Below are 15,460 nucleotides of genomic sequence, written 5' to 3' on the forward strand. Positions count from 1 at the left end.
TGACTGAGGATGAGCCGTCCATAAATGACGAAAGAACTGAAGAATCTGAAGTGAATAAAATAAAGAGACTATCATAAAGCATCAGCATTCACTTTACACACATTTGAAATAGCACACATTTTCCCTTTAATTTTAAGATTTACTCTTAATTATATACTATTATGATACACTAAAGGAATATTACATGTTATGAATTATGAAAAACTGAAACACCAAGATCCATGTTCTTACCATCCTTAAGGACAGGTGCGAGATGGCTCACGATCAGAGTTCAATCCCAACAAACTACATAAGCATAAAGAGAAAGCCTACTCCACTAAGGCGTCCTTTGACCTCCACACGTACGCCCTAGCACGTGCACGCATGCACACATACTTCTTAAAACTTGTCTTCACACAAATTAAACATGGGACTTGCAAAGCCCGAGCTTTCCCTATTTGACCCTCTGCCTTCCTACCCCGGCCATGCCAGCCCAGAAGACGTTAGACTAAATCTTGCATTTTGGTTTCTGTGTGATAACAGATAAGATGTGTAATTGTGATAGACAGACTTACATCTTCACTCACCATAAGGATCCAAAGAGCTCCTTGGGTTTAGCTGATAGCAATATTTCAGTGTGTAGACTTACCATCACTTATATATATGCCTGCCCCCCACAGATATTTGCACCTTCTAACTGCCGGATTATAGAAATAAACATTGTACCATACGACTTTCCAGAGACTGCAGTATCTCCTATCCCAGTTGACAATGTGCAAAAGTTCCAGTAGTCTGTATCATTAGTAGCTCCTTCAATCTAACGATGGGTCTCATTCCTGTTCCCGGTCTTCATTCTTACCTGCTGTCAGCTTCCGGTTCTCCTGTCGACATGTACAACTTTGATACAATACTCTCACATATATTGACTACTGACTTTCACCTCACTTTGTTTTTACAATGTCTCGCAATGAATGAAATCCATTATTTTACTTAAAAATAAGCAAAAACCCCTTTGCCTTTAATGTAATTTTCTTAAACCTTTATAGCATGGTTAACGCATTTTTATTGACTGCTCTTTTTGACAAGTTCACTCATATAAGCGCACACACACTAGTGTCTTTCTTTTAACGCTACCTTTGGTAGTAACTGATGGAGTGAGTAACCACTTTCTATTATTTTAATGTGTTATTTTGTGTGTCTGTTTGTCCAAGGAGGCTGGAGAGTGTATTAGATCCACTGGAGCTGGAGTTACTGATAGTTGAGAACTGCCGATGTGGGTGCTGGGAACCAAATTCTTAGTCTTCTAAAAGAGCGGCAAGCACCATTAACCGCTGCTGAGCCACACTGAAGCCCACGTGTTTTTATTTTTAAGTGATTGCACTTGAAAAACTTACATTTACCAATTTAAAAAGACTGCGATCCCTATCTCAATGCCCCAATTAAAGAAAGCTAAAAAGCCAGTAACATTAATCAGACATAACTGTCTGCTGATGCCTTTGGTTCATTTTAAAACCATTTCCTCCCTAACTTATTTCACACTTATTCTTCACATGTAGTTTCTCGCTGAGAACACACTTTGAAACACTCCCTGCTGTTTTCCCCTCAGATTAAAAGCATCACTAATAATTCTTGGAGCTTTACAGTTTACTTAAGAGAGAAACTGGCTCAACCAAGTCTCAGTCCAAAAGTTCAAGGGAGAGTCCTGATTGGCCATAGAAAAGAAGGGACTGCTCCTACTGTGTGTTTGTGGCTAAGTTGCGGGCACTACGTCAACTATGCCAATACTAGTGACAGTGCTAAGTGATAGTGACAAACTATCAAATTAACTTAGCAATGCTAACTTAATGTCTCACATGGTTGAAATTTCCTAATGTATTGTTTTTAAGGGGGAAATCCTTACCATCAGTATCTTAAATGACTTAGAGACCCTGACGAATGCGTTCACGAAGGTAGAATAGGCAGCTCTTCAGATACGTTCTGGATTGTGGCTGAAGTAATGCTTCCTTCCTGCAAGAACTACCTGTGTTAGCCCCAAAATAAACCTCAACCACATCTCCATGAAGAAGGAACAGATGGGGAGTGAGATGGTACCTCGCCCCAGGTCACCCACCTCACCCTATGCACTGCCACACTGTGGTGAGAGCCTGCATCCCACCAACTTCCTTCTCTGCCATCTGTGCGCGCAGCAACCTACCAACAGGAAGTGGTCCTGCAACTTTTTTTTTTTTCCTTTTCTTTTTTTTGGAGCTGGGGAACGAACCCAGGGCCTTGCGCTTCCTAGGCAAGCGCTCTACCACTGAGCTAAATCCCCAACCCCCGGTCCTGCAGCTTCTTATCTACTTACAACATTTAGGCTTTGGTTAAACGATGCCGTAACAAAGGCTTCTTGGCTAAACGATGTGACAGAGCTACTGAACGCCTCTGGACCTAGGCCCACAAGTCATGAGTCCCTAGGACACTGCCATCATTTCTTTCACACAGAATGCCCAGCATGCCAAAGATCCCTGCAATCTACTGTCATTTTGACCAAAGCTGCTGAACAAAAGCTATTTTAATGAAGCTAAAGTTAAATCTTGCAACCTCCATGACTTCATTTTCAGCTCCTTTCCACAACATGGCCCATACTCTTTTGCATAAGTGAAATGTTCCCAGTTTTCAAACATTTTTTTAATCCTAAGTTATTAGCAAAACCCAACATCTATAGATCTTATGCTATGAGAGATAAAAGATAAAAAATATAACTGGGTTTATGTCTAAGATAAAAATATTTTCAAACAGGCATTATAAGCAATGCACTCAATTTCTGGACAGCTATGATAGTTCTGTAACTCAGCAATGCTTCACAAAGTAACACATGAGGGGCGCAGTAAGAACACAAGACTCTCAACAACATAAGTCTTTATAATAGTAATTATGGAACACAGAGGTTTTAATGAACTTCGTATTTCAATGAAGACACTGAACATTTACAAACAGTTACATCAATACAGTAAGGATAACTGATTCCACAGAACACTTATAAATGCACTTTTCCCTCAAAAAAAAAAAAACACAAAACAAAATACAACCTTTTTTCACAGATTTAAGTAACAAATGATTTACATAGTCTTCAGATTCCCAAATATGTACAAAGTTTTTTTGACGCTACAGAAATCGGTATGCATCGGTTACGGTGGGGGCTGGGATATTCTGTTCAACAAATCTCTTGGGAAATTTTGTATTAATGCACATTTAGTAACCACATATTTCCCCTCCATTATTAAGTGAAATTCTGGACACTCCAGCACATAATAGTTCCAAACACTACTTCTGATAAGATGACTTGTGGCTGACAGCATGACTTATTGTCAGCCACATGCACACCAGCCTGCCAACATTCATGAGCCCGAGCCCGTGCCAGTCATGAACTCTTAAAGATAACACTGTGGTCACAGCAGCAGTGTGATGAGAACAGATGACGAACAGCAGCTAATAGAAGTCACATCCCGCTCCTGAGCTCTCATCGAGCACCATTAGGGTCTTCTGCCCTCATGGAATGAGTGAGGAGCCTCGATTCTGTGTCAGAGGCTGGTCCCTCCAGTTAGCCAAAGAAAATAAGCAGCCGCTGGCAGTGAAGATCACTGGTCTGCACAAAGTCGATGGTCACCAGGAACGATTTCTAAAGCTCCAAGACTATCGGGTAGGTCTTCTGTTGACTCTGCTGCTCACATTTGCATGCACATTCTCAATGCCCCTAACTATACCTCGACCTTCAGATTAAGATGCCAAGAACATAAGAGTGTGGCTTGTCACCGACATTAACAACTCTGACGAGAGTGGACTGGAGGGGATACGGAAACCTGCAGTGGCTGTGAAGCAGGCCACCAGGAACATCATACAGTGCTCCACCATCAAGCAAATACATTCCAGACAGCCAGAGCTGGCTCTTAACACTCTAGTCATCTACAGGGACCAGCCTGACTCAGCTCTCAAATACGCCGTGGTGAGACTTGTCATCAGAAACGGTCAGACTTTAAAAATACAGCCTCTTTTTTTTTTTTTTTTTTTTTTTTAAGTTGAAAAAACAAAATTACTCAAAGAATCTCTCTAAATGAGTCAGATACAAAGTTCCTAAGATCAGCAACTTTGGTGCCCGAGTCAAAGATGCCAATGACCAAGTTCCCAGTGGTGGAAAGTTACACATTACACATCTTACAGCCACTTCCTACCACTTAGTAGTTCAGGTGCCCTCCTGTGCCACCCGAGAGAAAACCAGGGCTAGGGGAGGGCAGGAGGTGAGGTAACCATAACAGCATAGATCACTCCTCTTCCCCCTAAACAGTCACTCTCCAAAGGGCAGTATGGACAGGATTAAGATACGAGGGGCAGTAACTGAGATGTCTCTTTATCAAAACTGTAACTCTGTACGAAACACAAACTCACGAACATCAGATGAACAGTGATCTCTAGAAGGCGAGAACAAAGGCTCACTCGTGCAGTAGAAGGACTGGTGTGAGAGGTCTCCAGGCTGTTCAAGACCTGTGAACTATCTGATATCACCTTCCGGCTACCTAGAGAGCCTTTCACCGTCAAGGTACATACGGTATGGTTGTCTTTCTCCTTCTACCTTGAAGTCAGTATTCCAGCTTTAAAGCAAGTGCTTATCCAGGCAGCAGTGAGACTCCAAAGGTTTCCCAATATTTATTTTGAGGTAGTGCTCATTTATTTGCATTCTTGGCTCTCAAACACCACCAAGGAAGTGAACCCATTTAAAAATATGAAAACTAAAGATGTAGAAAATAAATAAGATTTTGTCTTCAGGTAGCAGGGCCTTTGTATAAAGGTCAAGTCACATTCAATGGATAAATCATTTGAAACTTCTAAAAACTGTTTATAACCACAGCTATAAATTAAAGTGCTTTGAATTTTGTTTAATGTCTAAAATCAGTGATTAGAATAATCGTATTTTAAAATTTGCTTGTATGAGACCTCAAGAGATTGAAATAATTTTCTATAAAATAGCAGAAACATTTTCTTCTCAAAAGAAATTCTGCACAAACGTTGCAAATCCAGGTTACTTTTACAGAACTGGAACAGAAATCAAGAGTTGAAATGGAATTACACGACAGCGCATTCTACAACTTCACATAAACCAAGTACAAAATCCGTCTGTCCTGCCTCTTGCTAGCCTATGCGAATGAGCTCTGCAGTCTTCCCAGGACAAGGTAGTTGTGCAGTTACTCCAGACAACGTAACAGACGTTTATGTCTCACACGGATACACAGTTCACATTGGATTCATACAATGTAACGTAATGCCCTACTGCTCATCCGTCAGCATCAAGAACTCAAAGCATTTTGTATGCTATGTGGGAGGTGAGCTTCACTTCTACTGACCAGAGGATGCCAATATACACAAGACAAAAATAAAAACAGAATCACACATCTCTCTGTACACTTCATGCAAGCTGGGCACAATGTGAAAAGAACATATACAAGGCACCCTTCCCAGGGTCAAACGCTCACTAAAATGGCTGATTAATATGCAGAAGAGCCTGCATGAATCAAAAGTCCATGGCAAACTTCGAGCTAAGGAACATCAGTGACTTATTTTTCTTGTAACAGTGCAGGAATATTGATGTTCCAGCCAATAGCTTGCCTATCGAACCCACAGGTAAATAGATTGCATATGGGGTGGTCTTCACTCCACGCTGAGCAGCACACCATTCGTCTGTGACCCTAGCAACGAACACACAACACAAAATTAATGCATTATTCCTGAAACAAAATGTAATACTTGTGCCATGCTAGCTACAATCCTTAAATGAATAATGTAATAGCGAAACCCAACACACATGTAGCCAAGGGGGCCAAAAGCTGCTGTGCATGGCAAGGGGCTTTCAGAGCCAAGCATCAGGTGGGCAGTGTGTGTGAGAATGGGGAGTGATGGGGCTCGCACCAAATCATCACTGGTCTCCTGAGAAGACGACTAAGTGTGCAGTCACACACAAAGATGGTCACTTGGAAATGTTTAAATGAACAAATGAAGCTAGAAGACATATTTTCATACACACTAAACCAAATCAACTCAAAGACCTCAAATATCATATAATAAAGAGTTCCAATAATAAAAGAACTAAGTATGTGTGTGTTACACATACATATATACATATATATGTACACATATATATATGATACAAAATGAAACAAAAATAAGAAATGACCTTTTGTCTAGATCCTAGAATCATCAGGATTTCTAATTAAATATCAAAATATTGAAGGAAATTACTACAAAATAGTTTTGTAGTTTTGACTAGCTCATCATCTCATAAAACACATGCTAAAGTTAATTTTTATGTCTTCTACATGTTTTAATGTATCCTGTTTATATTTCCCCACGGCACCACTGATGTAAAACCGGAACTGTAAATTCCTGCATGTTCGCAATGAACCACCGTAACAATACCTGTCGGCTGCTCCGGGGAAGCCGTGCCAGTCGCACACCTGACATGTCAAACAACCGCACTTGCCGGTTGTCATGGGGGAGAGCTATGATTTTTTGGCCAACACATACATTGATCCTACAAAGAAGATACAGAAACAAGTTTGTAAAAACATGACAGGATAATGTTTTGAAATTACAGAAAATAATTTACATTTCAAGACAAACTAAATGAGTAAACCATAAGACTAGTCCGTCTATGACACTGGACAGAGATTAAGGCACACTCGACTGCCAGATCACAAGTGACCCCACACACATGCACAGTACAGTCACACACTGTCCAATAGCAGACAGGGCCTCAGAGAGTTCTCAAAGCCCTAAAACACCTGGCTACCAAAGGCCATGTCTGATCCTGTCTTACTACACTAACATACTACACAAGTGAGTAAGTTTAAGTAGTCACAGATACTGAATTCAAATAAGAGGATTCCCCAGGAAGTTGAACCCTCTTCCCAAAAACTGTATGGTCAAACAAGAAAATAGATTACAACTAACCCTTACCTATTAATGGCAGAGTCTGTACGAATTGTTGCAATTGGAGATCTCATATTTTTTAAATCCCAGACTTTTACTGTGCGGTCATCACTGCCTGAAACGACGTTGTCTCCCACAGTGAACACAGCAGAGGTCACAGTGCTACAAGTAAAGGTCAGACACAGTTAGAGTTCAGGATGTACCCATCACCCCCTCACAGTACATGCTACAGTTTTGCTTCCAGAGCGAGCAACAGAGGGCAAGGAAGTTGGAAACGTGCAGGCTTACAGTGTTTTCCACTCTGCAGGCCTGTGCCCCCTTCTTAAATTCTCCTTGTATATGTTAAAGACCTTCTTTATGTCCTAATAGAGGAGGGAAAACGTACTGTCTACTCTGTCCTATCATCCTCACACAGTGCAGCAAGATATTACTAGAAAAATATGGATTAAACAACCTACCAAATATCTATATAGTGGGATGAATTAAATAAAGATCTAATCCAATTGCAAATTTCAATTCAATCAAAACACAGGATTTGCAGAAAACACTGGGTAATTCACAAGTGGCAAAGTTCAACTGAGATTTTTTCCAAATAAGACACACCCGTGAGATGGCTCTGTCAGTAAAATGACTGCCACACAAGCATTAGTCCCAAATTCAATCCCCCAGATATCCCATATAAAAGCCAGGCATGGCGGCATGTAATCCTAGGGCTGAGGGGGTGAAGATTGGAGGATTTTCCTGTCTTCTGAAATCTGTGAACTCCAGATTCAATGAAAGAATCTGTCTCAAAAACTAAAGAGAACAGCAAATGAGTGATGAAGATACTAGATGTACACCTGCAGCCTCAACGTGCACACGTGTACATTTACTTACACACACACACACTCACACTCATACACACACTCATACACACACACTCATACACACACTCATACTCACACACTCATACACACACTCATACACACACACACACACACTCATACACACACTCACACACACTCATACACACACACACACACTCACACACTCACACACACACCACCACCACCACCACTACTCATTAGGAAAGTTGTCTCCATTAGAAGTGGCCACAGCCTACTGAGTTAATGTGTGATGCAGCCCTTCCTTTCAAGCCAAAGTCACCAACCATTTGCTAAGAAAGGGCTAAAATAATAAAATGGCACCTGAAGAAAACAACCTCAACACAACTACCTCTCTTCACTGGAGAGTTCTGTAAGAAGCCATGATACAAGCCTACGTCCCATGAACTAAGGACTGATAGTCCATTCTTTAAAACGCAACCTAAAGGGCTTGGGGATTTAGCTCAGCGGTAGAGCGCTTGCCTAGCGAGCGCAAGGCCCTGGGTTCGGTCCCCAGCTCCGAAAAAAAAATAAATAAATAAAAAATAAAACGCAACCTGGCACATCATGTAGGAATAATTCAGAGATGCTACTGTTTTGACTTCATATAGGCTAGTCTCCTCCATTTTACCATGCATCTCTGTAGTAGAACTGTTCAGGCCTTGCTTCCTGCCTGGTACAGTGTGGGCTGTGTGTGTTGGTTAATGTTTTAATATCTAATCTCCCCAGGATCAGTACATAAAGCAGAACACTGCCTGATTCCAAATGCCCAAATCAGCAGATCCAAAGATGCCAACGCAGAGGCCTTTCAAGACGCCAGCTTCACCTCCCAGCACTACAAAACCCAGGGCCATCCCTCCCTCCCACAGGAAGGCTCAGCACTCATAGGTGACAAGCAGGTAAGCTTGGTTATGGTGTCTTTTTATCCTCACAAATCATTAATTTGTAGAAACAAAAGCTTTGTTTCTGTTCCAAAATTTACACATCAACTGCTAAGAACTCAGAATTCCAATTTAAATGATACTTGGTCCTGTTCCACAATCTGTACAAAGATGTGATTTTATGTTCTATTTAGACTCTTGAGAGGAATCTAATCAGTCACTAGGTCCGATTTATGAAAACTCTATTAATGTGAATAGGCACAGCTAAGTTCTAATTAAGTCTAAGTTCTACTACATTAATCAAGGATTTTAAACACCACCACCAATGTAGCTACTAAGAACCAAAGGATCTGACAACAAACTATGGTCCAACACTGAAGGCCAGAGCACAACCAGAACTAACACTGGGCTTGTAAAACCATCTTCACATTAACACATCGTGCCTTATGCAGGGCAGCCTTTGCCACGGCACAGGCACAGCCCTAGAACTGTCTGACGGTGTACGTGCTGGACACTGACAAGTACTGCAGCCTTCTTCCCTCTACAAGATGATACCAGCGGGTACCTCCTCCCTGCATGTGACAATCAATGACTCACAGAACCATCTGTGTTAGAAACAGTGCACTACGTTTGGATGGGGCATAAATGACACATAATACACAGAAAGATATGATACCGGAGAAATGGACATATGGACAAACCTGTAAATCATGACTGACCAATCTGTATTATTTGATGATTATCTTTATTTTGAATGCACTGGGGTTTTGTCTGTGTGTATGTCTCTGTAGGATGTCGAATCCCTGGTACTAGTGTTACAGACAGCTCTGAGCTGCCACATAAATGCTGGGAACCGACACCAGGCTCCCTGGAAGAGGAGACAGTGCTGTTAACTGCTGAGTCATCTCTCCAACCCCACATATTCTTTATTTAAATAAGTAACAGAATAGGCCTGACTTTAAATGATGTATAGCAGAGGTTACAGGACCATTTAAAAACCTTTTTATACTGCCAGAGATTTCAAAAGCATGAGGTAAAGATATCCACTGACTTCTGTTTGCAGTATATTCTATATTCTAGGAGGTTTTGGCCAAGTTAAATTTCAGCTAGCATCTTGCTCAATTAATACAAAGGAAAAAAAGCCTCAACAAAAAGATCATCTGACCCTATGTTAATGAAATGCTAGAAGACATTAGGTTCTTAATAAATCACGATCCTGACAGGTATTGTAGGACATCAAAAGAAAAACCTGGCAAAGAGGCAGTAGTTTTAAAGGCACCCTTGGACCATGGGTCCCACAGGGAGGCTAGTGAGCTACAATCACTCACTGGAAAAGCTTCAGACTCTGCCAAACTGCAGCAAAGCTCATTTATCTTGTCGTGGAGGGCAGCCGAGCATGTACTTCCAGCTGACAGAATGGTACCTTCTCACCACACACCACTGCCTGATCTGGAACATTCTGCTCCCTCCGTGGGTCTCAATCAACGGAAATACTGTAATGCTAGCACTCCTCATTAGGACTAACAGCTGTCTTCCCAGTCACACAGAGACACAAAACTGTTTTGCATAACAATCTGCTGAAATTTCACAGCTAAGAAAAAAATATATGATGTGGAAAACACTGGACCATGAAATGCTAATGCAGTGTGCTTTTCTGGCATCATCTCAAAACTGACTACCAGGTCGCCATCCCTTGTTTGTTTGTTTGTTTGTTTGTTTGTTTAAAATTTCAGCTCCTACAAAAGAACAATTTTGTATCTGTGGAGCAGTAGACCTGGTGTTTACAGAAGGTAAGCAGTCCCTAAGCAGAAACACAACTGTACAAAACATCCCCTATTAGAACACAGGCTTCTGTGTTCCAGCACACATAATCCATCTTTGAAAAGAATGTGTTTCTCCCCCTGTCCACTTTAGCATGTCTACTGTTGTCCTTGCTCAACTCATGTTTAGGCAGTCCTGTTGATGTGACTTATGGTTATCCCCTCTGACACTACTAGGAGAACAATCTCATAGATGATCCCCTAATCCCCTTAACATCTTTTGGGAGTTGCTGTGGATGTAGCATAGAACAATAAAAAAAGAGGCCGTGAATTTGAAGGAGAACAAAGAAGGGTACATAGGAAGGAAAGAGGGGGAAAGAGAAGGAGAAATAATACATTTTAGTTATATTATAATCTCAAAAGCTATTTTAAAAGACATGTACAGGGAGCTGGAGATGGTTCAGCAGGTAAGAGACCTTGCTCTTGCAGAAGACTTGGGTTTGGTTCCTAGAACACAAATGGTAGCTCATAAACATCAGTTTAAGAATACAAATATATTTAAAATTATTACTAAAAAGTTAAAATACTAAGATTCATACAATAAGCTAGGCAGTGGTGATAAACACCTTTAATCCCAGCCCTGAGGCAGATCTCTGAGTTCAAGGCCAGCCTGGTCTACAAGAGCAAGTTCCAGGACAGCCAGGGCTACACAGAGAAACTGTCTCGAAAACCCAGAAGGCTTCATACAATGTCATCCTTGCAACAGCAAATGGCAAGGCTTATTTGCTTTCCTGAAACCTGGTCTTTCTGACTTAGAGCAATTGTAAGTTTAGAACACTTTTAATTATATCAATAATTTTAAAGAAACTGGCAACAAATATATCGTTTAAACTTAGTGAAAAGTGACCTCCCTCAGCCCAGAAAAAAAAAAAATGCTATAATGGCATTCTTGCAACCTCAAGGGTCAATTTGTTCTTTCTTAAAACCTGGTCTTTCTGACTTAAAAACATTGTATAGAGTGTTTTATTTTATTCTAAAGTAGTTTAGAATATTTTTAATTATATTGATAATTTTAAAGAAACTGGCAACAACTGTATTGTTTGAACTTGGTGAGAAGTGACCTCCCCTGGGTTTTAATTATTTAACTTTCCATTTATTTTTTGAACCCAAGATACTGACTGTCAATTAACAGTGACCAGCATCTCAAAAGCAGATATTATGAATTCATTTTTAAATATAAAAATTTGAAGGTTCTATTTTTTGAAATATTATAAATTACATTCTATAACAACTTTTAACATAATAGAATGCTTGGGCTGATGAGACGGCTGGGAAAAGAAAAAGGCGCTTCCCCCCTGACAGGCCTGACGGCCTGAGTCTGATTTCCAGACCCGTACGGTGGGAGGAGGAACTGACTCTCAAGGTGACCTCCAGACACCTGCCTAAGTGCCCTCTCATGTTCATACACATATGCACATGCACATGATACATACAGAATGTAAGTACCTTAATATAGTGCAGAAAAGACTTATTCATTAGAAAGATTAGAGAAGGTGAAGCTACTACAGTATAATTTTTTTTACTCTTAAATATTAACAAATTAGAAAAACCTCAAATGTCAAAACAAAACTCACTCCTGCTTGAATAAACAGAAGATAAGTCACTAAAGGCACCACACAGAGCAGAGTGGGCCACGTGGGGTACTTGTGCCCAGGCCTGGGTCAGCAGTGACTGTTCCAGGGCCTGAGAAAGGCCTTCACCCCAAAACAAGGAAGCTGACCAAAATGATTCCCCACTTGAGAATGGGGTTACTTCTACCTAATACTGGACTGAGTGTGCTGAAAGCAGCTGGCTACATCTTGAGCCACAAGGAGAGAAAACCTCTCAGAGGTGGAGTACGGTGTATATATCTACATGTGTGCACAGTATATATGTGTAGAACATTCCTACAACCTCCCCCAGACAGAAATAGATGCTACCAACAAGCAGACAAGGAACCCTTTAAAGCAAGGTACACTTGATTCTGCCCCTCATTGAGAAGGCTAAGGGAATAATAAGATGGTGTCAAGAAGGACCTGTGGGCTCTAGGCTTAGGCAAGGAAGAAAGACTGAAAATAAAATGTCACTTTTAAAGTTCAAAATGACATTAGGCATCGCAGTTCATGCCATAATTCAAAAGATGAAACAGGAGAGTTACCAAAAGATTGAAGCTAGCCTGTGCTACATAATTAGGTGCAGTTCAGCCTAGGTACAAGTTGAGATTCTGTTTCAAAAGGACAAGTCCACAAAAAAACCTTCAGAGTGGGTTATCATCACAACTCTCTAACACACAGGAATTCTTTAAAGAGAGCAAGCCAAGAAAACAGCTCAGTGCTTTCCCCCAGCATGTGGAGCATTCACACCCTGTCTACTTGCGGTTATTGGAGGACTGACACTTGATGGCAACCTTTATACGACATCAAAAACCCTCCATCCTTTACAATATGATGATGCCACAATGGTAAGCAGCCCTAGAGCGTCCATCATCAGACTGCTGGCAGAAATTCCTATAACTGCCCCTCCAACCTAGAAAAGCAGTGTGTCTCCGTCCAGCATCCCCACCAGATGTGGCTGACACAGGAGCAGGGAAGAGTTGTGACTGAAGCTCTGCAACGGGAAAGCCATGCCCTACTCATATTCATCAAGCTGGGGCCAGCACAAGCTAATGAGTGACACAGGCCAATCGACTTGCCTTCAAAGGGCCCACCAGTGCTGACTGGTAGGGAATGGCAGCCATGGTGCTACTGGTTTCTTCCTTGAAAGTTTCAGAGTCCAGACTACTAGACATTCTAATAGACTCAAGGTAGCTACGGATCTATAATCTTCATGACACCTTTGTAAACTTCCTCAATACGCTCTAGCCTGTCTGGCTTCCTTTGCGTTCCCCTGGAGAAACCACAACCTAATTCTGCAGCTCTGCACATCCCACACCTGCCTCTCCAAAGCAGACGCAATGGCCCTCATGCTCCTGGACTACGCCTGCTGATGCTCCACGCTACCCAGCCTCAGATGCCTGCCTACTTCTTCCCTTCACCGTTTACTTGAAGTGACTTCCATACCTAACTTCCAGGAAATGCCAAAAGCCACAGAGACCATTCAACCACCAGATTCTGCATTACCATCTGCCTGTGCGTGACAGGAAATGGCCACCATGAGGCCTCCCTCTGCTCTCCCAAGTGCTCAGCTCTAAGGCATTCTCCCAAACCCTCCCATCTAAAAACAAACCTTTAGAGTCCTCTCCACACCTCTTCAACAAACTCCTCAGAAATCAATGCCTGACCCCACAAAAGGAACAGGTAACGTCACTGCCAGCAGACAAGCTGTGACACAGGATGCAGCTCTACTGTTAGCCCCCGACAGCCATGGTAGCAGCTGGCCTAAGCTTCACTTCCACCTCACTGCCAGTAACTATCCATTTCACACTGAAGAATTAATTTTGTCTCATTCTTTTAAAATGGCAATTCATACCTACACCATTCATCAAAGATAGGTGTTTTTCCTAGTGAAATTTCACAGCTGTGTAATACGTGACATGTTTCAAATCATCTTCTTAGAAAAGATGCATACTGGCACAAATATAGTAACTTACTTTTTAAAACCTTCTCCACAGTACATGTTACTTGAAAAGCTACAATACTAACACCCTACAATATGCGGCAGCTTCCCTTCAACATGAGGCAAATGACACTTTTATTATGAACCAAATTTAACTACTTTTCTGAAACTGATTATAATTACTACTCTGAATACATACAAAGTTTTACCTTATTGCCTCAACACTGCAAACATAGTGACAGCCCTTTGGAGTTATTAACTAAGCAGAAGAAAAACATAGCATCTTGGTCATTTTACAAAGGGAAGCAGAATCACTGTAGAAATGCAACCCACGGTGCTAGAACAGCACTCTGCTTGGTGCTCTCTAGACTAAGCAGCAGTACTCATCTACCTCAGTGCTCTCTAGACTAAGCAGCAGTACTCATCTACCTCAGTGTCCTCTAGACTAAGCAGCAGTACTCATCTACCTCAGTGCCCTCTAGACTAAGCAACAGCACTCATCTACCTCAGTGCCCCCTAGACTAAGCAGCAGTACTCATCTACCTCAGTGCTCTCTAGACTAAGCAGCAGTACTCATCTACCTCAGTGCCCTCTAGACTAAGCAGCACTCATCTACCTCAGTGCCCTCTAGACTAAGCAGCAGTACTCATCTACCTCAGTGCTCTCTAGACTAAGCAGCAGTACTCATCTACCTCAGTGCCCTCTAGACTAAGCAGCAGTACTCATCTACCTCAGTGCCCTCTAGACTAAGCAGCAGTACTCATCTACCTCAGAGCTCTCTAGACTAAGCAGCAGTACTCATCTACCTCAGAGCTCTCTAGACTAACCAGCAGTACTCATCTACCTCAGTGTTCTCTAGACTAAGCAGCAGTACTCATCTACCTCAGTGCCCTCTAGACTAAGCAGCAGTACTCATCTACTCAGAGCTCTCTAGGCTAAGCAGCAGTATAAAACTATATGCTCTTGGCCCATTTTATAACACAGAAGGGAATACCTAAAACCCACACATTCAAGTCCTTGCTTTATAGGAATGTGCCTTAAGCTATTACTTAGAATTGACGTATGTTGATATGCCACCTGTGGTGGTTTGAATATGGTTGGCCTGGGAAGGGGCACTATTAGGAGGTACAGTTTTGTAGAGATGGACTTTGAGTTTTGTCTTAGAGTTTTATTGCTGTGAACAGACACCATGATCAATGCAAGTTTTATAAAGGCCAACATTTAATTGGGGCTGGCTTACAGGTTCAGAGGTTCAGTCCATTATTATCAAGGTAGGAGCATGGCAGCATCCAGGCAGACACGGTGCAGGAGGAGCTGAGTTCTACATCTTCACCCCAAAGAAGCCAGGAGCAGACTGAGCACCCTCAGGCAGCTAGGAGTAGGGTCTCCAAGCCCACCCCCACAGTGACACACTTCCTCCAACAAG

At 41.8% G+C, this 15,460-nt stretch overlaps 1 protein-coding gene across 2 annotated transcripts in view; it reads right to left on the bottom strand.

Moving 5' to 3' along the window:
- Nucleotides 1-2,864: 2,864 nt before the first annotated feature.
- The window catches only part of Wdr37 (WD repeat domain 37), a 54,657-nt gene continuing 42,061 nt past the window's right edge, over nucleotides 2,865-15,460 (bottom strand). For both annotated transcript variants that reach the window (XM_032885283.1, XM_032885284.1), the window contains exons 12-14: nucleotides 6,964-7,098; nucleotides 6,424-6,538; nucleotides 2,865-5,696 (exon numbers count right to left, since the gene is read on the bottom strand). In XM_032885283.1, coding sequence (XP_032741174.1) covers nucleotides 5,565-5,696; nucleotides 6,424-6,538; nucleotides 6,964-7,098 — 382 coding nt within the window. In that variant the 3' untranslated portion in view covers nucleotides 2,865-5,564. The remainder of the gene's footprint in view (nucleotides 5,697-6,423; nucleotides 6,539-6,963; nucleotides 7,099-15,460) is intronic.

The sequence above is a fragment of the Rattus rattus genome, chromosome 14, assembly GCF_011064425.1.
Source record: "Rattus rattus isolate New Zealand chromosome 14, Rrattus_CSIRO_v1, whole genome shotgun sequence".
NCBI classification, from domain to species: domain Eukaryota; kingdom Metazoa; phylum Chordata; class Mammalia; order Rodentia; family Muridae; genus Rattus; species Rattus rattus.